This window comes from Chelonoidis abingdonii, chromosome 4 (genome assembly GCF_003597395.2).
Source record: "Chelonoidis abingdonii isolate Lonesome George chromosome 4, CheloAbing_2.0, whole genome shotgun sequence".
NCBI classification, from domain to species: Eukaryota; Metazoa; Chordata; order Testudines; family Testudinidae; genus Chelonoidis; species Chelonoidis abingdonii.
The window spans coordinates 98,262,791-98,287,030 of record NC_133772.1 but is presented as its reverse complement, the minus strand read 5'-3'; the positions used below and the strand labels follow the sequence as shown (position 1 = coordinate 98,287,030).

The 24,240-nt window shown below is 38.9% G+C and overlaps 1 protein-coding gene across 2 annotated transcripts in view; it reads right to left on the bottom strand.

Annotated features, from left to right (window-relative positions):
• Nucleotides 1-24,240, bottom strand: part of DPH6 (diphthamine biosynthesis 6) — a 435,665-nt gene that overhangs the window by 210,377 nt on the left and 201,048 nt on the right. For both annotated transcript variants that reach the window (XM_075065492.1, XM_075065493.1), the window contains exons 9-11: nt 11,054-11,204; nt 9,141-9,272; nt 5,205-5,334 (exon numbers count right to left, since the gene is read on the bottom strand). In XM_075065492.1, the coding sequence (XP_074921593.1) occupies nt 5,205-5,334; nt 9,141-9,272; nt 11,054-11,204 (413 nt within the window). The remainder of the gene's footprint in view (nt 1-5,204; nt 5,335-9,140; nt 9,273-11,053; nt 11,205-24,240) is intronic.

Sequence of the window (24,240 nt, the reverse complement as noted above, 5' to 3'; positions counted from 1 at the left end):
AGTGTATGGTGATGATTTCCCTGAAAAAGCCCTGGGAACTGGATTACAATTCTGAAGTGACTCAGTGACAATTCTTCCCCAATACTCTTTTTCTTTTCCCATGCCCCTTCACAGGATGCAATTTCTTTGCCCCATATAGTGCTGGCCCAGATCAGTGTTGTTTGTGTAGGACCATAACTAAACGTTTACAAATTGAGAGAAAGTCTTCGAGGATTCTGTATTCCAGGCAGGCCAGCAAGGACAGAGTTGCCTAGAAAAACATACCATACTACTGTATATTCTCCTAAAGGACCGTAAAATCAGTCCCCTTTGATGTCTCCATACCTCAAGAGGAAAAATTAAGAACATACAACACCAGACACAGGACAACAAAGGATGAGTAGACAGAAACCTTTATTTCCAAGCTTTACAGTTTCTGACTGCTTTTGAAACCGAGTACACAGCAAACTCATATCTTCATTGCGATAATTTTACTGCTGTCTCATATCATGCCAGATAAAACCAGGGCTAACCAATCTTTTATCAGGTCACCCTACCATTATATAGAATTAGCAATAATTTTAGCCAATCATTCAGAAATTCAATACAATAAATATATGGAAAACATTTAAAAATATACTCTTTTAGTTACTGTGACTAAGGCAGAAAATATTTTTTTTATGAAAAATCAAGTGAAAAAACTGTCACTCTAGCACATCTACACCCTCTGGTTACAGTGAGAGCACCATTAATGATATTTGAACAGAATTAACTTTATTTGCATTTGATGCAATATAAATAGTGGCAGTGGAATAGCATCTTGTCACAGAAATGTTGTCCACAGACTTATTTTGACACAGTATTTGCACTGGCATTTATCACATGACAATGCTCTAACTCTACCAATATCTCAAAGGTGTATGCATTTTCCATTAGTTTGTTTATATAATTTCACTAATAGAAGATACAAATTTTTGACAAATAGTTTTAAAAAGGAAAAGATGGCATATTTACTTTTAAATAGTAATGTGTTTCACATAAGCCAATCCCTCTCTTTAGGGTTATAACTTTTTATCCTTTTCCCTTCTTTCTCCCCCTTTGTGCTTATGTTCCTATATCTATGATGATATTATTTTTAATTTTTGTAACAGTATCCACACAGTAGTTGCTTGAAATACACCAGGTATAGACAAAAAATGAAAGGGTGAATAAAAAATCAAATCAAATGGTTATGATTGGTATGGGGCAAGGCAAGCTCAGTAGTATTCAGACTGGTAATAAAGCAATAATGATTGAATAACAGATTATATTTTATCTTTACTATAGTGCTGCTATGTTGCAGAATTCCTACTATATATTGTATAAATTGTATTCACTCTGCAGCAGTGGTCCCCAAACTTTACATCTGGCGGGTGCCAGACGAAGAACCCTGGCAGCGGTGGAGCACCCGCCGAAATGCGGCTGAATTTCTGTGGCATTTCAGCGGCGACGCCTCTTGATGACGTCACTTGTCGGCGGCAAGTGGCATCATCAAGAGGCGTCGCTGCCAAATTTTTGCAGCATTTCAGCAGCGACGCCTCTCGATGATGTCACTTGCCGCTGACAAGTGACATCATCAAGAGGCGTCACTGCCGAAACACCGCAGAAATTCAGCAGCATTTTGGCGGTTGCTCCACCTCCCGCCAGGACGCGGGTGCATTGCACCCGCGGGCACCGCGTTGGGGACCCCTGCTCTGTAGCAACTGCAAGTTTGCAACTTAATTTCATTATTTTTGGGCCTCTTCTCCACTGATTGTATACTGGGATAAAACATAGGAAGATTTTGTCAATTTTGGGTCATGACATTAATAAGGATCCATGCATATTTATCTTAGGGAAGGTTTCAAAGCAATGAGTCCAACACAGGTCCAATTACTAGTAGACCTATTACTCAGTAGTGGAAAATATATCTTATTAACTTGAATAAGTAATAAAGCCCTCACTGCTGCACAATGGGAAAAAGCAAAGAACTTGCTTCCTATAAAAGATTTTATGCAGCACTAAAAAAAAAAATCATTTTATCACTTGTAAAATCCTTTAACTTTATATATTTATATTTCCATTAATGACTTGGGAGAGAGGGTACGTATTAAGATGATAAATTCACAGAGAATACCAAATTATGTATGATGAAAATGCAAGTATGCTTGTTCTCAGTATTTATAATCCCAAACACAGATGTTCAATGGGAGGGAAAAATTTGGAAAGCAACAATGATGAAAGAGATGTAGTGGTGACAGCGGACAGAACAATAGACAAGAGTTAGCAATGCAAGGTGCCAGCCAATAAAATGATCGACAGCATACACACAGGTATTACACAAAAGAGCACTGAGGAAACAGTTCCACTTCCTACCTCTGTGGTATGACTGCACCTGGGAAGTTAATTCCAAAAGATATTGACAATCTGGAGAGTCCAGAAAATGTAAAAGCTAACAAAGAAGTGGAAATGTTTATGGTTGCTCAGGCAGGCAAAATTAAGAGAAATGGTATGTAATTTCTTAAAATGAACATTTAGGCTGAATATTAGAAAAGCTTTCTTCTCAACCAGAGATTTTAGGGATAGGAATAGATTCCTAAATGAAGTGATGGTATCCCCATCACTAGGCACATTTAACTCTGAATTAAAAGAAGTATTTTGTAGGGAATATTTTAACATAGATATTTCATGGTTCTGTTTACTCAAGCCTGGAAGATGGACTAGGCTATTTTCTATGCAAAGAATATTTTGAGTCAAAAGGTATTACTCCACCAAATCATATCCAGAAATGTATTGCTATCTACCTACCTATATATATATATATATATATATATATACATACACACACCTACCTATATATCCACCTATATAATATTTATTTCTATCTATCTATCTATCTATCTATCTATCTATCTGGCAATAAATTGTTATAACAAAGCCACTTTTTATATATATATAATATAATTAATCATGTATGACACTGTCATTAATTGAATTATTATAATCTCGACTCTTCCTACATTTATGCAGATGTTAGATGTTTTATAAACATGAACAAAAACTGAATTTTACCTTAACTGACCTGAAGTTAAAGTTTACAAGTTTTAAGTATATCACATAAACTATTCATAGGATTCTGTACACTAAATGAAAAGCAGTTAATCAACCTATCAGTATTTCAGTTGCTAAGCACTGTAAGGTGCAAGAGTCTTTCTAGTTCTCATTCTGGAAATCAAAGAATCATAGAAATGTGGGACTGGAAGAGATCTCAATAGGTCATCTAGTCCAGTTCCCAACAATGAGGCAGGACTCTGTATTACTTAGACCAGCGGTAGGCAACCTGTGGCACGCGAGCTGATTTTCAGTGGCACTCACACCGCCCAGGTCCTGGCCACCGGTCTGGGGGGCTCTGCATTTTAATTTAATTTTAAATGAAGCTTCTTAAACGTTTTAAAAACCTTATTTACTTTACATACAACAATAGTTTAGTTATATATTATAGACTTATAAAAAGAGAGCTTCTAAAAACACTAGAACGTATTACTGGCACGTGAAACCTTAAATCAGAGTGAATAAATGAAGACATGGCACACCACTTCTGAAAGATTGCTGACCCCTGACTTAGACCATCCCTGACCAGATGCTTGTCTAACCGCTTCTTAACAACTTCCAATGACTGTGACTCCACAACCTCCCTAGGTAACTTGTTTCAGTGCTAACTACCCTTATAAGTTAGGAAGTTTTTCCTAATGTCTAACTTAAATTGCCCTTGCTGCAATTTAAGCCCTTTGATTCTTGTTCTGTTCTAGGTGGTCAAGAAGAACGATTTATCACCCTCCTCTTCATAACAATCTTTTATATACTCGAAGACTGTTAACATGTCCCCTCTCAGCCTTCTCTTATCCAGACTCAACAAACCAAATTTTTACAATCCTTCCTGGTGGATCATGTTTTCTAGACCTTTAATCATTTTTGAAACTCTTCTCTGGACTGTCTTCAATTTGTCTACCTGTTTCCTAAAGTGTGGTGCCCTGAACTAAATACTTTTTTTGCAACAGCGTTACACTGTTGATTCTATTTAGTTTGTGATCCACTATGACCCCCAGATACTTTCTGCAGTGCTCCTCCAAAGCCATCATTTCCCATTTTGTATCTGTGAAACCGATTATTCCTTCCTTTGTGGAGTACTTCACATTTGTCCTTATGGAATTTCATCCTATTTATTTCAGACCATTTATCCAGTTTGTCAAGTTCATTTTGAATTCTAATCCGTTCCTCCAAAGCACTTGCAGACAATATCAATCTGGGAGGAACTGTAAACTTAATAAGCATGCTCTCTATGTCATCATCAAAATAGAAGATTCGAATAGAACCAGATCCAGGACAGATGTCTGCAGGACCCCACTCAATATACCATTTCAGCTTGATTGTTTACCAGTTATTGAGCATAATTCTCAAGTTGTGCACCCACCTTACAGTAGGTTCATCTAGGCTATATTTCCCTAGTTTGTTTATAAGAAGGTCATGTGACACAGTATCACAACCCTTGCTAACGTTGAGCTATATCACATCTACTGCTTCCCCCTCTCTTGTACACTCAAAAAATAATCCAAAACAAAAAGACAATTCTCTTTTACTTTATCAGTAAATGGAATTTGCTAGATTTGATACACAACTTTCAAAAATTGTAGTAAGATTTTCAGTGACCTAAGCATTTGCTACATTAGTCCAGTTTCCAACATAAAACTGCTACATAACCTGGAAGTCATGAGCAGTACAGAATTGGAACTGTGGGTGATCTTGCAGGCCTAGACTATTAGATTGGCTCATTCCAACAGAACTGGGTTTGGCAGGAAGTTTGGAGCTCAAGTCTAATAGACACTAGACATATACTAAAAGGGATAAGCTTGGTCTCTGCCAACAAAAGGAGTCAGGCTCACCATACTCGGAACATTGACAGCATCTTCCTGCCACACACATGCTTTTAATTACACAGTAGATATGCTTATGCTATTGTAGCAATTGTTTCATCAAGGAAATAAAAATGTATATGACAAAAAAACAGCATGCTCCTCAGAAAAAGGTGGACAAAAGCCTACTTTTGATATGTGAGACACAAAAATGTGTACAAAAGCTTCATAAATATAGTATTAATACAGTATATTACAGTGTATCATAAATATACTATAGCAATAGTCTGATCCTACCTTGCTGGTGGACACAAATCAAACCCTGTCATATAAGCTGAATTTATAACAGCAAAATCTTTCATGTTCTTCATATACAGATGGACCAAAATAATATCTTTCAATTCCAATCCCTTTGAATTCATATTAGCTGCCAGAAAAAAAAATAATATAGCTGTTAAAGATAGGACATTTTAAATGAGCATAGAAAGATAGCAGAGGCATCTTATGTTTGCCCAAGAAAATCAAACGATAATAACCTAACACTTACTTAACATGACTGAGTGCTTTAGTAATATATTACTTTTCCCTTTACAATAATCTTTGATGGTATAGCCTTATTTTTTATTAAGTGCTTTTTTGTGTTAATTTTATCTGATAATACAGAAATAAAACATAACTGAAAATTCTTCAAAACTGAACTTAACACTTGCCTTAAGAAAATACACTGTATCTTAATAAATATATATATACAGCAGTTTACATTCCACCGTGCTACTGTGTAAAAATAAAAATAATGGATAGTAGAATAAACTACAATTTCCAGTAATTTATCATGCACTTGCTGGAGATCAAGCAATGGCAAATTCAATATAAGTAAAGGGGTGTAAATGGTTGGAGACACGAAAGGAGCTGGGGTGATATACAGAGGAGTGAAGGAAAGACTCACATGTTTGGTGTCAGAGAACAGATAAACTGGGTTCAGGATAAAGGGATATTGGTGAGAAAATTGACTCAACCAGAGCTGATTGAATAGAGGAAGAAGAATAAAGTTAGGGGAGTTAACAGGATGTAATTCATGAACACATATTTCCATCCTGAGTGCCTTATCAAAATTTGTGGGACAGTATATTACTGTGTGGTCCTTATATTCTGCATTTAAGTCTCAGGAGCTACAAAAGCTAAATTAAATACACAGGTTTCTCTGAAAAGTGTGAAAGAATACAGAACATATACAGTAATAGGGTCCCATATGACACGAGTTAACTGCTACGCAAGCCTCCCTTCATGATAGTTTTGGCTATTTTGCCCTTTAAAGTTATAGATTGGACATAGATATTTTCCTTCTAATTAGCAAGTAGGATAAGAGCATAAAGATAATCTGCTGAGTGAGTCTAAAGTGAAAGCAAATAGTTTTCATGTAAAATGTCTCCATTCTTTTAAATATATTCAGAGACAAGATTTTAAGCTTACACAGAGCTCTTCTTCAATCAGCTAGGAAATAAGTGCACTTTTCAAACCTCCAGTCAGTGGAACATTTTAGCCAAGCATTATTTTTTTCTCAAGTGTGTGAGAAGTGTGTGATTTGAAACATATTTTTCAGGAAGAAATACTGGGCTAAACAGAAAAAACTAATTTGTGTGATGTATAACTATATTTGACCAAACTGAAAGGAAAGAGAATTTATTTCTTAATGTTCATAATTCTTAACTTTGTTATAAAAAGGATCACTTTAAAAAAAGATAGTAAAAGTGAAATCCTGCTCTGCCTTGCAAAAGGAATTATGCATGTGTGTTGGGGAGAGTAGGGAGATGGAATTTTTCTCCCAATACGGAGGCAGGGCACGGCTGGTGACATGAAGGACTGTGTCTGGTAGAAAGGCATATTTGGTGAAGCTTCTAACTACTACTCTCTACCTACACACCCACACACCATTTTCTTGGCCCACCTACAAATCCTCCATCCATTCGTTCATACAGACAGCCTCCACACAGCTTTCATCCATGATACAGAAAAGAAGTACATGGTATTTCTCCTGAGTTTGGGGCCTTTCACTGCCATCTAGGAGTCTGTAGGATTTGGTCAGGTATGACTCAGCCTCATTAGGACAGAAATGCTTTTGAAATGAAAGTACTATTGTCCTGAACGCTATTTATTTATTTAGAGAGACGAGGTGGGTAACAATATCTTTTATTGGAAAACTTCTGTTGGTGAGAGAGAGAAGCTTTTGAGCTTCTGAAGAAGAGCTCTGTTTGGCTCAAAAGCTTCTCTCTCTCACCAACTGAAGTTCATCCAATAAAAGATATTGCCTCACCAATCTTGTCTCTCTAATATCCTGCGACCGACACACCTACAACTATACCGCATACATGTATTTATTAATGGATGGCCTGAGTAGGATCCTTATCCTGAAAATGCACAAGAGAGAACATCAGTACAGTCTGTACTTCGTAATACATCCAACTCTGGCCAGATCACTGACGTCTATGGACAATAACAATTTATAATAGCTCAGGAACTGGCCCTCTATCGATAACATTCACTATTGTAATTTTTGTCTCCTTCCAAAAACTTTTAAGTAAGAAAAGTCTGAATTAAAAATCTAGGTTGAAAAAGGAAAGAAATGGAAAAAGTACAGCACTAGATTCCCTCTTCAGCTTTTGATATTATGGGCTAGGATTATCGTATGTTTCATGAAGTCCAGTAGCAAATTTCCATTTCTAAATCCTTCTGGCAAAACTCATCTTCTTTAGAGGTGATTCAATCAATTAACCTTGCAAGTTAAAAGGACTTGTGTATGCTCCATTCTCCCAGCATGAGAGAGAACAGGCTGAAGTCCTATGTACATTGCTAGTAAGAGTTCAGGAAAAGGCTCATGCATACCTGCAGATGATCAGTTTAGCACTCAGAAAAACTTGGCAAAGAAACATATTGTGGTTTCTTCAGATGACAGGATCATAATTCATTCAACTTTCCCCACCCTCCATACGAAAAGGCAAAAACCCCACAGGAAATGTAAGCATTGACATTTACTACCAAGGATCAAAAAGCTACTATTTTGCCAGAAATGGAAAACAATATAGCTAATACAGTAAATACAAGTAATTTGCTGAAAGCAATAGGCTACTCAACTAGCCAATGACACAATAAGTAGGTTTTTAAAGAAACTTCTGATGGATAGCAAGGCAAAAACATACAATGTTTGGATTGGCAGATATCCAAACAAATAAAATGAGAACTAAGGAAAACGTTATAGAGCCCTTTTGCTTCAATTCACAGATTATGCCCAAAAGATTTACACTAAACACTAGTGCCTTTAACTATACCCTCTTTGCTGATTTCCAGGCTGTTAAAAACTAGCTTAAAGGCCATCTAGAAAGCATGACTTCTTTGCTTTCTAAAAATGCTAAAGATTCTTTATCATTATGTATTCAGTCATGAACTCAGCTGCACAAGCCGAATGTAAAGATTTTATAGGCCAATATATCACAAGAATTCGTGAACAAGAATACAAGTCTACGCAAGCAGTCACTAAGAATGATTTTCATTTTTATGAATGAAAAAGAAGCCTGCATAAACATTCTTTATTTAAAGTCTAAAATGCAAAAAGACTGCAAAACAAAATTGGAACATTTTGTTTTATATGTCAATATCTTGTAAGAGTGTGATAGCAAGGAATCTGGCTTCCATGATTCCCAAGACAACAATTTTTCCTTTGCATTAAGTACATAAATGAGATTTACTGCTACTGACCTAATCCTAGATGCCAAAATGTACAAGAGCAACAGCTTTCCGGAAAACTTAATTTAAAATTATTGTGGTAACAAAAGCCCTTTACCTAGCAGCCAGCATCTACAACATACATGCACAGACAGACTATGTAAACATTATATCTACATACACGTATACACTATATATATTCCATTACATAAAACGATAAGAGTTGTCTTCCACAAAGCTGTTAAGAATATTTTGGAAATAATTCTGATATACTGATTTTATCCCCTATCCTTGCTTTTTAGGGTCTTCAAAATCTGTGCACATTACAATGTATTCAGTATTAAAGTTAGCAGCCTTAACAGCATGATGCCAGCCTGAGGCAAGCCTGAGATGGTAAGTTTATAATTATAGAATTTAAAGTTATCAAAACATAAAAATATATCAGCTCTTTACTTTGCACTGTATTTAAAAAACAATTGTTTTAGTGATAAATAATAGCTCAGCTTAATAAAGCACCTTGGAGGGAAGAGAATGCCTCCTGAGCTGCATCTTGAATGCTCCTTCCTTCTAGTGGAAGGAAGCGGGCAGTGATGCCTGAAACCCACTGGTAGCCACTTAGGGATTTTCCAGAACATTCTAATGGCTTACCTAAAGGAATGAAAGAAAATCAATCTGATTACAAAAACAAAAGACATCAGAGTAAGGTTTATCAAAGAAAATCTTTTAAACTGAATTGTCTATGCTCAGGAAGAAAAAACTTTTAGAGCAAAATTATAGATTATTAGATCATCTTCAAAAATGATTTATAGGCAGTAAGATACAACACAACTATTAAAAGTAAATGTGCAGCCATCAGCGCTTCCAAACGGAACCTGACAAAATCATCTCCCACAGATTTTCTCCAGAATACACCTTTTCTTAAAAATTGCATTATCTAAAGTATTATTTGTCCGTCTTGCACTTTCACTAGCTATACCACCTAGTCAATGGTAGTTAGGTGCCTAACCTGCTAAGGCCCTTTTGGAATTCCAGTTAGGCTCCATGCCACATTTTTTGATGCCTAAATATCTTTGAAAATGTTGGCTGCTAGGAACTCAGAAGTCAAACTGTCAATTTGAAAATGGGACTTGGGTACTTTTGAAAATATTACTCTAAGAATATTTCTTCAATGAACAATTACAGGAAATAGGGGGAGGCTATTTTCTGCATCTTACTTGAACACAACATTCTTCCATGCAGTGCTGCAATGGTTGCATATTCCCATTAATGCAAGGTGGAGTTATAATTTATTTCTAAAATGTACATGATGCCTTATAACGTGGAGGAAGACGAAGGGTGAAATTCTGGCTCTATTGAAGTCAATGGGAGTTTTACCATTGATGTTAACGGGGCTAGGATTTCACCCAAAGTCTCTTGTCTCAGAGATGTAATCTAAAGGCATGAATCTGCAATCTCCTGCATGTATAGTTCAAGCCCTGCTCTGCGGATATCTATATCTGTGTACCATATTTGCGGACTGCAGATCAGATGCAGATACAAATTTTGTATCCATGCAGGGCTCTGTGTATAGTACCACTGCTTTTATGTAAGTGAATGCAATTCCTTGACAGAAGTAACTATTTGCAGGAACTGGCTTTAATTCAGATAAATAAGATTCAGAACATTACAGTTTAAATGCTAGGAGGCATGGACATGTCATCAAGGAGGAGTTCAACACTGGTAGGTTGTACTGTTCATTAATACTAATGAGAATTACATGTATGAATTCACCAATGTATAAATCTGAGTCAATCGCTTCCAGATAGAACAGCCTGAAGTCACTTCTCAGCATAGAAGCTGCATAGACACCAAATGAAATTGTGAAAGTAGTCTGATTGAAAAGAAAGTTGTAACAGTACCACTTTCACATTCCAACCACAAGAGAAAGTACATAAGGGACTTTTTGGTACACTGAAAATTGAGGTAGAGCAGGCTGTTATCTTATATTTTTAAAAGATGCAGGGACTGGGGAGGAGTATGTGTGATTTTTTTTAAGCCATCATAACCTTTTCTCCTATCCAATTAACTGAAGGTTAAATTATAAAACAGATTAAATTACATGGACAGAGGCAGTGCTGTGAAAACTTGGTGTTTTCTCTTATAAAAAATTGACAGGGCTATCCTTCGAAGAAGCAGCATCAGTCCTGGAATTAATCTCAAACGCATAAGTATAAATACTGTATGTGATCACCCAAGATGATCTCCTTTTGCAGAAACAAAAAGTTTCTCCTTATATGCATTATCCCAGATGCATTTTTTCTTCAGACTGTCTGGACAGCAAAAAGATTACAATTTTTTTACAATGTTTAATATTATGTTCCACAACAGTATATGAAATAAATATAACCCCTCTCCTAATGACAGAGCGATACGCAGTATTCAAAACTCACTGTATTGCAGAGAATTATGTTCCAATGATTTCCAGATGATAGGAGGGGTTTTCTGTGGTCCATCTGCCTCAGATACAGGTGGCATACTAATCTCATTACAGCTTACCTCGCAAGAACAGCTACAGATCATAAACTTGTCTGAAGATTCCACCTGATTGAAACAAATATTCTGACATAAGCAAGTGAATATTGTGCTAGGCTGCGGTAAATAGTCATGTTGAAACCTTAAAAAAAAAAAAAACCCTTAAGATTTTTATAACAAGGAATATTAACACTAAACGGAAAGTCATTATCTGGACCGCAAAATAGCACAATACACTATGATATTGCTGATGTGAAGTATGGAATCATAACACAGATTTAGCAACATAAAACAACAGATATAAGGACTGACGATATTCAAAGTAACAGAGACAAGACAATACTGTAATAAATAAAAGCTATACCACCTTTATCCAGTACAGATATACTTTACCAGAAATGAGGGATTCAGATATTCCAAAGCCATGAGGAAAAGACGGTTACTCACCTTTGTAACTCTTGTTCTTCGAGATGTGTTGCTCATATCCATTCCAGTTAGGTGTGCGCGCTGCCGCGTGCATGTCTGTCAGAAGATTTTTACCCTAGCAACACTCAGTGGGTCGGCTGGGTCGCCCCCTGGAGTGGGGCCACCATGGTGCTTGATATATACCCCTGCCGACCCAACCGCTCCTCAGTTCCTTCTTGCCGGCTATTCCGACAGTGGGGAAGGAGAACGGGTTTGGAATGGATATGAGCAACACATCTTGAACAACAACAGTTACAAAGGTGAGAACCGTCTTTTCTTCTTCGAGTGTTTGCTCATATCCATTCCAGTTAGGTGATTCCCAAGCCTTACCTAGGCGGTGGGGTTGGTGTGAGATGTCGCAGAGTGTAATACTGCGGAGCCAAAGGCTGCGTCATCTCTGGACTGCTGAACCAGGGCATAGTGAGAGGCGAATGTATGGACCGAGGACCAGGTAGCTGCACGACATATCTCGTGGATGGGCACGTGAGCCAGGAAGGCAGCAGATGAAGCGTGAGCCCTGGTAGAGTGCGCAGTGACGTGGCTTGAGGGGACATGAGCCAAGTCGTAACAGGTGCGGAAGCACAATGTCACCCAGGATGAAATCCTTTGTGAGGAAACGGGTAGGCCCTTCACACGCTCTGCCACCGCAACGAAGAGTTGGGGTGTTCCGTGGAAGGGCTTTGTCCACTCGACATAAAAAGTGAGTGCTCTACGGACATCTAGGAAGTGCAATTGTTGCTCCCTGCATGATGAATGTGGCTTCGGGAAGAAGACCAGAAGGAAGATTTCCTGGTTAACATGGAAGGCCGATGCCACTTCGGGGAGAAAGGCCGGATGTGGTCGCAACTGCACCTTGTCCTTGTGGAACACAGTATATGGAGGGTCCGCCATAAGAGCCCAAAGCTCGGGAACTCATCTTGCCGATGTGATGGCCACGAGGAAAGCAGTTTTCCAGGACAGGTACAGAAGGGAGCAAGCTGCTAACGGCTCGAATGGGACCAATATAAGTCTGGTAAGAACTAGGTTGAGGTCCCACGTTGGGGCGGAGCGGCGTACCTGAGAGTACAGGCGATCCAAGCCCTTGAGGAATCGAGATACCATAGGATGTGAAAACACTGAGCGGCCATTCTCCCCTGGGTGGAAGGTAGAGATGGCCGCCAAGTGTACCCTCAGTGATGATACCACTAAGCCCTGCTGTTTAAGAGACCAGAGGTAGTCCAAGATGGTGGGGATCGAGACCTCGGCGGGAAGAACGTTCTGCTCTCTGCACCAGCATGAGAAACGCTTCCACTTGGCCAGATATGTTGATCTAGTGGAAGGCTTTCTGCTACCTAAGAGTACTTGTTGCACTGGGGCAGAGCAATGCAACTCAGACTGGGTCAACCACTTAGGAGCCATGCCGTGAGATGGAGCGACTGTAGGTCTGGGTGGTGAAGTTTGCAGTGGTCCTGAGTTATCAGGCCCGGGTGAAGAGGTAGAGGGATGGACTTGGCTATTGACAGGTCGAGCAACATGGTGTATCAGTGCTGCCTGGGCCACGCTGGAGCGATCATGATCAAGCAAGCTCTGTCCCTGCGTACTTTCAGCAGGACCCTGTGAACGAGCGGGAACGGTGGAAAAGCTTAGAGCAGGTGAGTCATCCATGGTATCAGGAAAGCGTCCGCTATTGAACCCTGGGAGAGGCCTTGAAAGGAATAGAATATCTGGCATTTCCTGTTCTCACAGGACGCGAAGAGGTCTACATGAGGAAATCCCCACTTCCGGAAGACCGAAAGAATGAAGTCCGGGCGAAGCAACCACTCGTGAGAAAGGAAGGATCTGCTGAGGCGATCCGCCAGACTGTTTCAAATCCCCAGGAGAAAGGACGCTCCAACTATATACAAGAAAGATATTGAAGAAACTACGAGTAGCTAGGGAAGTGGAGAACATGGGCGGTAAGAAGGAACTGAGGAGCGGTTGGGTCGGCAGGGGTATATATCAAGCGCCATGGTGGCCCCACTCCAGGGGGCGACCCAGCCGACCCATTGAGTGTTGCTAGGGTAAAAATCTTCCTATGAACGTGCACGTGGCGCGCGCACACCTAACTGGAATGGATATGAGCAAGCACTCGAAGAAGATCTATAGAAACCATCTAATCTGACCATACAACTTTCCCAAAATAATTCCTAAAGCATATTTTAAAGAAAAATTTAAATGTAAAAATGGCTGATGATGGAGAATCCACAACAAACCTTGTTAAATTGTTCTACTGGCTAATCATTCTCATCGTTTAAAACATATACCTTATTTCTAGTCTGAATTTGACTAGCTTCAAATTCCAGACATTGGATTGCGTTATACTCTTTTCTGCTAAATTGAAGAGACCCTCCTTTAATTCTTTATTAACTGAGTCCCATATCAGCAGCTCCACCATCTTGCCCAGGATCAGTGTCAGGGTGACAAGCCAATAATTACCCAGGTCATCCCGTTTGCCTTTTTAACGTATCTGCACAACATTAGCTTTCTTCCAGTTTTCTGGGACTTCCCCTGAATTCCATAGACTTATTGCAAATCAACATTAATGGTCCAGCAAGCTTCTCAGCTATCTCTTTTAACTCTTGAATGCATGCTATCTGGATCTGCTGATTTAAAATGTCTAGCTTTAGTAGCTGCTGTTCAACATCCTTCTGAGATACTACTGATAGGGAAAGGATAGTGGTACTATTAAAAGGCAGGAGGAAAAATAGAAAGATAGAATTCAATAGTTATCTCTGACTTAAAATATTTGACACTGAGGTCTAGGAAAGTATATCAGGAAAGTTAAAAATGTTCTAGTGATTGACTGGTTGACTTCAAAAAATGAATGCATCCTAAAAATACTGATTGGGCTGATCTAGTGAGTCCACAAGCATCATCAACACCTATTAAAATCCACAGCAGTTGGATTAGACCATGGAAAACAGCACCTTCAAAATGTATAAATTAAGGGTTTGTCTACCCTCTGATTAAAAACAAATGGCTGGCCTGTGCCAGCTGACTTACACTCACAGGGCTCAGACTAAAGGCCTGAGCCCAAACGTCTGCACCACAATTAAACAGCTCCTTAGCCCGAGCCACGCGAACCCAAGTCAACAGGCACGGGCCAGCCATGGTTTTTAGTTGCAGTGTAGACATTCCCTAAGGGTAAATTCTTTTCTTGTGTTGCTCAGTGCACTAGGAGGAAAAAAATGCCAAGTGCCTACTCCTGTACCTTGACATAACTAGCACTCTCTTGAACATTGTGAAAGACATCCTAACTAATGTATCTACAAGTACTCCGTAAACCCAAGGAAGCATAACTACTTGGCTTAGGGTCATGGCCAGGCCCCAATGCACCTTCATGCACTCTGTGTTCAGCAGCAGATATTGGATGGGAAGAAAGAGCGTGCATGGTTCTCATTTTTTGAGCAGCAAAAGAACCATTGTACGCTGAGTTTTTACCAAGTCCTCCAGAGACACTCTGTTCTGTATGGCATGGTGACTCCTAGAGACTTGGCTTTGCTAACACTGCTCCTCTTCAGCTAAACACATCAATGCTGAGCTAGGGTAGAATTTTGCCCATAGTCTGTGACTGAATATTACTATAAGCATTACCTCCATATGCTATTAATTCATCTGCTGCTCAATGGCCCATAATTTTAAATGATTTTTTCCTACAGTGTGCAACTTATGCAACTATGTACATTATTGCATTTTTATTACACACTAAATCTACAAAATGAGGAAAAAGCAGAATAAAGAAAGATAAAAAAGGAATACAAAAACAATATGAACAATTCTGCAGTCTTCTAGCATGAATTAGAACTTAGTGAAAATATCCTGTAAGCATGCAGACAAATTACACATTATATATTGAAATACATACATCAAACTGTATATAATCAAATTTATTTGTGTAGTGAAGCATTCAAAACTTATAAATGCCAGAATTACGGTTACTGGTCTAACCTCTGTGCATCTCACCTTTGAACATCTGGCCCCTTCAAGGTGTCTCAAGTTAGGCATCCAAAAACAGACCCACCAAAAATCAGTAGTCACTTTTGAATATTTAGGTCAACATAATTAGCCATATAATCTCCTTTTTGTATTTTTCCTCTCTCCTAAAAAAGCCCCTCCAAACATATATGATATAGTTCATTCCAGTATTAAAGTGCTCTCTTTAAATTATGGGGCTGATCCCTAGCAAACTCCTCCCCCCCTCCCTACTGGCTTGGGTCAAAAGTCTGCATTGAGACCTCAACATTTACATAAATGTCTGGCTCCACTGGGGAGTAAAAGGATCCAGCTAAGTGAATGCAGTATGTTTGGAAATTCTCAGAAAAGGTTAAATTACAAAAAGGTCATTATCTAGGAGAGGAACCTTAGCCCTGGATGCCTCTAAAAAGGCTCAAGGGGAATTTAGCAAGAACTGCAAACACTAAAGCTATGCTCTAAAAGGAGCTGCCGCTCTTTGATTGGACCTCATTTTATTCATTCCTCCTAGGAAGGTGTAAAAGATGGGGCAATAGTCTATTTTATGGGAGCCAACTGTACATTAAAACAAATCAACCGAATGTAACATAATAGTGGAAAGATGAAGGCTGCAACTAAGCACAAACAACATATGCACTCCAAACATTACATACCTTACAACATACTAGTATCCAACAGCATCCATATAATTTCCCATTAATTGAACAAATTCTACCATTTCTGTGGGTAGTTCTGTTTTGCTGTTGCCTATGGGGCTACATGAGACCCACAACCCCTCAAGCATGTCTAGAAAATAAAGGGGTAGGATTCTCAGACAGCATGTAAGTAACACTCAAACTAGATTGCCCTCCATGAGCAACCACATGGGAAACAGTGATGTTCCAAGAGCTGCCTCCTTTCATATATGTCTATAAGCTGTGCAGTGCAACCAAGCAGAAAAAGGTATTACTTTTCCTGCTAGCTTGTAATTAGTTTTTCATTAATTTACAGTTGCTTTCTCTGGTTAATTTTAAGATGGTATGTATCATGAAACAGGCATTTAGTATTGGAACCACAGTGAATGCAGGTAAAAACAGTGTTGTCATGAAATTAGCCAGTGCTGAACAGTACCTTGATGGCCTGGTTGTGCCCCTTCCTTCTATCCCCTATATAAGTATGTGCACAACTATCATAATACCAGTGCCAATATTGTGGTGGTGGTCTTGGTTTTGACCCCAAAACAACTTGTCACAATACTTTCTCTTCCTTCTCCTCCAAAATGTTGAATTTCTGCTCAAAAAGAACATGATCCTCTACCAGTCAGAGGTTTCACGACCCATTATGACTATGAATATATAATTAGAAAGGAACGAATTCCCTCTTTCCAATGATATAATCCCTTTGTTTCTAGCATTTGTAGATGATAAACTAGCTTCTTTAAAGTCACTACCTTATAGGTAGAAAGCTCTTTTACGTGATTATGAGATGTTTATTATAATTTTCCTCTGTTTCCAAATCCTGTATGGTTGAATTTGTCATATGAAGGCATTTTACAAGTGAAGGGATATAAAAACAGTACCAATTGTATTTTTAATAACTCTCTATAGCAGTGGTGAGCTACCTGCGGCCCACCACTTCCTGCAGCTCCAACTGATTGGGAATATAAGAACATAAGAATGGCCATACTGGGGCAGACCAAAGATCCATCAAGCCCACCATCCTGTCTACCGACAGTGGCCAATGCCAGGTGCACCGGGGGAGTGAACCTAACAGGTAATGACCAAGTGATCTCTCTCCTGGCATCCAACTCCAACCTCTGACAAACAGAGGCTAGGGACACCATTCCTTACCCATCCTGGCTAACAGCCATTAATGGACTTAACCTCCATGAATTTATCCAGTTCTCTTTTAAATGCTGTTATAGTTCCAGCCTTCACAACCTCCTCAGGCAAGGAGTTCCACAGGTTCACTTTGCACTGTGTGAAAAAGAACTTCCTTTTATTTGGTTTAAACCTGCTGCCCACTAATTTCATTTGGTGGCACCTAGTTCTTATATTATGGGAACAAGTAAATAACTTTTCCTTATTCACTTTCTCCACACCACTCATGGTTTTATATACCTCTATTATATCCCCTGTTAGTCTCCTCTTTTCCAAGTTGAAAAGTCCTAGTCTCTTTAATCTCTCCTCAGTGGATCTGTTCCAACCCCTATCAGTTAGTTTGCCCTTCTCTGCACCTTTTCTGATGCCAAATTGTTTTTTGCAGATGCGGAGAGCATTCTGATTTGCTATTTCAGATGTGGCATACCATGGATTTATTATTGCAGTATTGATATCGTCAACCTTCATTTTCTAAACACCTGTTTGCTTTTTTGACTAGACCGCATGCACCACTGCAAATGCTACTCATCAGAGAAACTTCCCACAATGACTCAAGATCTTTTCCTGATTGCTGTTCGCTAGAATTGCCCCATCAGTGTATTTTATGTATGTTTCAGGTTTTTTGTCCAAATGGTGCTTCCATTTATTCCACATTACATTTTCATTTGCCTTTGTGTTGCCCATCACTTAGTTGTTGTGAGTCTTATTGAGGTCTTCCCGTCTGCTATTGGTCTACCTGTCTTGGAGGTTTAGTAGTTCATTGCAAACTTTTGCACCTCACTGTTTCATCTTTAACCTCAGCTAATATGTATGATAAGTTGAATCGGGACTGGTTACTGGGATTGACCCTGGGGAACACCATTATTTCCCCTCCTTCTGAGAAAAAGCACTCATTGTATTATCCTAACCTTGTTCCTGTCTTTTAACAGTTTCCGTTCTTGGGGTCTCCTTCTATATCCCATTTGTACACACTTAGTTTTACATAGAGGCTCTGGTGACGCCTCCTTGGATCACGGCTTTCTGGGAAATCTAAGCACCAACTGATGATCCTGTCCCCTTGGTCCACATGTAATATAGAATCTGACCGCCTTATAAACGAACGTTAATGATAGATTGTAAAATGATTTCCCATTTAACAGAACATAGTCTATTTTGACCCAACATTTATGGAGGCGATTTCTAAGTGTTGCAATTTTATCATTACATTTGTTTATTATTTGCCAAGTATAACTGACGTAGAATCGCGGGTCTTAAATTGCTGGGTCGGACTTAGAGCCTTTTACTCTTGGTGTTATTAAGCTATCTTCAAAGTCATTGGTTACAGACGTTCGATCATTAGAGGACAGTTAAAACCCTAGTTAATCGTTATCCGCAATTTCATTTTGCATTCACATCTGGTGCACTTGGTGATGTTCTCTGTTAAGTTATCAATCATTCCAGAACATTCGCCTCAACGAGTGCCATTATCTGACAACCAATCTCAGAATTTGTTGACCTACAAATAAATGGATCAGGTTGGATTCCCATCTTCAGCGTGAAGATTGAAGCACGATTCAAGTTAGTTATCCTGCAATGACATTTATCGTCTTTAAGTGCTCTTTGTTATCTCGATGTTCCGGGGGCCCCACGGGTTATAGCAGGGCTGCTCTTTCTGCTAGTACTAAAACATTTTTACCTTCTGAGTTATTAGGGCGTAGCTGTTCTTCCATCTCTATTGGCTTTCTTATACAATTTTTCACTATTTGGCGAAGATGTTTATGCTTCCAGTATCTAGTTTACTCTCACTAGGATTATTGCCTTCCACTTTTTACAAGATGCCTTTTTTCTCTCATTGCTTCTTTTACATAGGTTGTCAAGCCACGTAGCTCTTTAGTTCTTTTACCTGTCGATTTTTACTTGGATATTACTTTTCGTTGGGCCAGTCTAATTATGAAGTGGTCTTTGAAAAGTTGTTGCCATGCGCGCTTTGCAGGGAGATTTCACTCCTAAAATCACTGTTTACCTTATTACATTCTATTTAATAACCTCCTCATATTTTGCCAGTGGTTCCCTTTTTAGAAATTAATGCCACAAGTGTTGCACTGTTGATGATTTTCCCCACCAAGGAATGTTCAATATAATTATATGTTATCTCGTCGCTGCTATAGTTACCTCTTGGACCAGATCCTGCACTCCACTCAGGACTAAATCGAGAATTGCCTCTCCTTATGTGGATTCCTGTACCAGCTGCTCCAAGAAGCAGTCATTTAAAGTATTGAGAAATTTTGTTTCTGCATTTCGTCCTGAGGTGACATGTACCCTGTCAATATGGGGATAACTGAAATCCCCCACTATTATTGAGTTCTTTATTTTGATAGCCTCTCTAATCGCCCTCAGCATTTCATTGGCGAACTGCGAACCACAGCCAATGGGAGCTATGTTCGGCAATGCCTGCAGACGCTCAATGTCAGCAGAATGTCTCGTGGCCCGCAATCAGATTATCCTGAAGGGCTGCATGTGACCTGCGGGCTGCAGGTTGCCCATCACTGCTCTATAGCATACACTTTTAAGTAAATCTCTAAACACTCTTTCTGTAAAATAAGCATCATACATATACTTCATGATGGCATGGTGTAGAGTATGCAGATTATATGAGCATTTGCACAGGATCACCTGCAGAATTCTCTTGTGACTCTGATATTTATGAACAATAAAAGCAACACAAACTTAAACCAAATAAAACCTTTGTAACTCCCACCATTGTCTTCTTTCTCTTCTAAATATATTAATATCGATAAGGTTATATGTATGTGTATGTGTGCATACGCATGTGTATATATTATAGTCCTATCGACATCCATTTACAGAATGGATATACTGAATATAATTACATACGTTTACACAAACACCTGTTCATCGACATTCCTTTTGGAAATTACTGTCAAGCTGTAGGAATTGTCTGATGTCACTGTAAATACACAAAGGACTGCACAAACAGTTATGCAGTCCTGTTGACTGCAAGGCTTAGGATAAATGGCAATGCTTTTTCAAGGCAGAATCCTGGATTACTCCAACAATGCAGGTAATCAATCAGTATCAAAACCAGCACAGGTGCAGGCTTCAGCAGAAGCATTAGGTGTGGGACCTGGCACTAGCTTGAGCTATGGGCTCAATGCCAGCATAGGCCGAGCTGCCAGATCCCTGTTTAGTCACTGTTTTCAGAGCTATTACAAACACTGGCCTGCCATTACTGCCTACAGAGAAACTAATCTGCCTAGGAGGTTGAAACTTGAAACAGAGGAGACTGCCATAAAGGGACTGACATTCTACAAATGATCTTCCTTTCTGTATCTGTACATTTAAAAATAAAAAATAGCATAGGATCTTTGTTACCACAAAACAACATCATGATCTTTCATGTAAACAATATATTTTTCTATTAATTACTGTATCTCTCCCCTTTCCCCATCCACTATGATATGATATCAATCTAATTTTGGCTCTGAGCCTGCAAACACTTATGCATTTGCTTCACTGTACTCACATGAGTTGTACTGACATAGGACATGAGTGATTATAAAGCCAGGAGAGACCAACATGAACATCTAGTCTGACCTCCTGTATAATACAGACTATAGGATTTCCCTGAATTAAATTCCTGTTTGAACTACTACATATCTTTTAGCAAAAACATCCAAACTTGATTTTAAAATTTTCAGTGACGGAGAATCCACAGAAACCCTTGAGAAGGTTTTTCAATGGCTCAGCAAACGCATAAGTGTTCCAACGTCAAGCAAATGTATACATGTTTCTAGGTAGAGGCCTTTAGTTTTTAAGCAGGTACCTTATCTTATGTGTCTAAGGCTCCATGCACACATCAGTAGCATTATATGAAACACCAGTAACCACCAGACTCTTAGTGTTTGTCTTGTTAAGCAACTTAAATTCTCCATCACAGAAGCAGGTGCAGTAGCTTGTTGCTACCAAAATTTAAAAATGAGTTCTCCCACTCAGTAGCAATCAGAATAGAACATGGCAGAGAACTCATAAAACATAAGGAAAGATTATGATAATCTCTTTGTTCTGTGCTTTCTAAGTTGATCATATTGCTTGTTAAAACAAACATACTGAGGGGGACTACATGCAGGTTCTTTCAGTTTTTCATGCACTGTGTAGGGACACGTGAGAAATTTATTCTGAAATATCAGGGTATTTTGTTCAATAAAAGGATCTTGATAAATATAAAAGGACAGAAAAAGAACTATTCCTTTTATTGGAGAAAAAGAGCAATTTTGGGATGGAATAAAGTAGAGAGGATATTGTGCACTGGCAGGCCAGAATCCAGCTCTTACCCAGGCTGCAGGCACCTAGCTAAGAAATGACAACCTCGCAGCTTGAGACCAGACAGGTCACCTGTATGTTAGTTTTGCTCAAAACAGGAATTAGTCTTATAAGAATGTTCAGGTTCTATGAAATGCTTGTAAATTGCTGCATGCATTAATTAATCTCACTTCTAATGTCTGTATTCCATGCTGTAAGAAAACAGGTAAGTTTTCTTTTATAACTTTGAAAACGTTTGCTCTAAATTTATTAACTCAGGCCTGGGAATCATCTTTCCCCCTAACCTCGGCCCATCCAGAAGGACTATCAAAACCACATGGGCCATCAAAGATTATCATAATACAAAGGATTGGTTAATGGCCTTATTGCACCTGGGAAATACTACCTGCCCATCCTGTGGGCTTGGAAGCTGAATGAAGGAAATAAAAAAAAGCCACAGGAAAATTTTCCATCTTTTTGGCTGTTGAACTCTGAAGGGCCAGAGACCCTGAACTGAAGCCAGAGATCGCCAGGGGCTGCCTCCTGGGTCCACCCTGAAAGACACTTTGTATTGACAGATCACTACAATCCTGTCAGTCTTTGGATTTAGAGTGTAACTCGTGTGTGTGTATGTTTGCTTGCTTTAACCAGTAAATAATTCTCATTTCTTTTTCCTAGCTAATAAACCTGGAGATAATTTATTACTGGATTGGTTACAGATGTTGCCTTTGGTGTAAGATCTAGGGTACCAACTGATCTGGGTATAAGTGAGACATGAAGAAACCTGAATGTGGTATGATTTTTGGTATAAGTGACCATTTATCACGAAATCCAGTTTGTCTGGGTGGCAAGATAGACTGGAGAGTCTAAGGGGACTGTCTATGACTCCTGGAGTTCACATTTGTTACTGGCTTGATAAAAGCTAATTATAGAATACACCACCAGTTAAAGGTGCCTGCCCTGTTTTTGACAGTCTTTCCTAAGGTCTGCACTCACAGGCATGAGCCACTCCAGACAGCATGATAGAAGAGATGCTTAATGTGCTCACTAAGCTCTTCAGATAAATCAGTGTACATTGAAAAGATCTTCCACTTCATTTGTAAGAAAGGTTTTGAAAGCATACCTAGAGCCAGAGTTAGTTATGCTTTTAGGATGTAGAGAGAGAACCTAAATGTGCTGAGGGAAAAGAACATGACATTCAAAAGTGGTAGGTTGTCCAGATGGAAGGCCAAATGGGCAATAAGACACAACACTCAATGGACGTAGATTGGGTTTTCCTGTTTTCCCATTCCCCAGGATATGCCAGTGATAGTCTGAATCCAAGATGAAGAAGTTTTATGGATTAGGTGATGTTTTTAACGCTCAGTGTACAAATAAATGCAAAGCTCTTTTTTCAGCATTTTCAAAGTAGTATTGAAAATGAGAAGCATGATCAAATGGAGATTAGCAGAAAATATCATGCTCTATAAGAAGCTGGACAGAAATGGTTTATCTAGATGTAGTTAAATAAAATCTAGGATGCAGGATTGTACTTCTTTAGTGAAGATGAGATTTCCCAGACCCATTTTCTAGCATTTACAAATATATCCTCAAATTGACTCGCTAGAAAGATTTGCTAGCCTTTTACAGAGTCATAAGAGTATTAGAAATTGTTTGCATTACTACAGCACCTTTCTGCTGAGGGATTTCAAAGAACTTCACAAACAATTAAGTGAGCTTCATCTCATGACTTTAGTTCGGCATGTAATTTACAGAGGTGGGTTGGCTGACTTACAGGACATCATGCCACTTTACAAGCAAAAAACACAGAAGATATACCTACTGCCTGCTACAGGAAGAAAACCTCACTATTCTTTCTTCCAGTTCTGGGATATACCCACCTTACGGGATAGCAGATAGTGCTGTGAGTTGTGCAACTGAGTGCAAGTGAATGGTCCTGCTCAACTGGTGGAGGCACTACTGGGACTGAGGGAACAAAACATTCATTTTACAATCATTTGTCTAGGATCAGCGCAAGTTATGACTTTAGTCTTAAAATTTGAATATTATCTATTTTATTAAATTACTTCATTCATATTTTCGTAGACAAAGAAAAGTTAACATTTGTACTTCGGCTGTGATTCAGAATCTCATGCTGCTGTGGCAATAAGCCGATCCAATTTAAACATTCAACTAGAGCTACAACATCCTAACGGAGATAAACAGACTTATAGTCCTTTATTTTCCCTCAAAGCCTAACATTTTCTCCATTTAATTTTACTGGGCAATTTTTCCTGCGTTTGAACATGAAAACAAGAACTGCTTATGAAATCAGCAGTTCTTAAAACATCAGCCAATAAAATAAGGAGAAGAATGAAGGTGGTGGGGGATGTTATAAGGTGGATGTGATTTAAAGTTTCATATTATATGACTCACCAGAATTAGAGAAAATTGTTGTCCATTAAAATGGTGTGGTTCTCATTTTTCCCATGGTATGTGGCACTGGTTTCTAT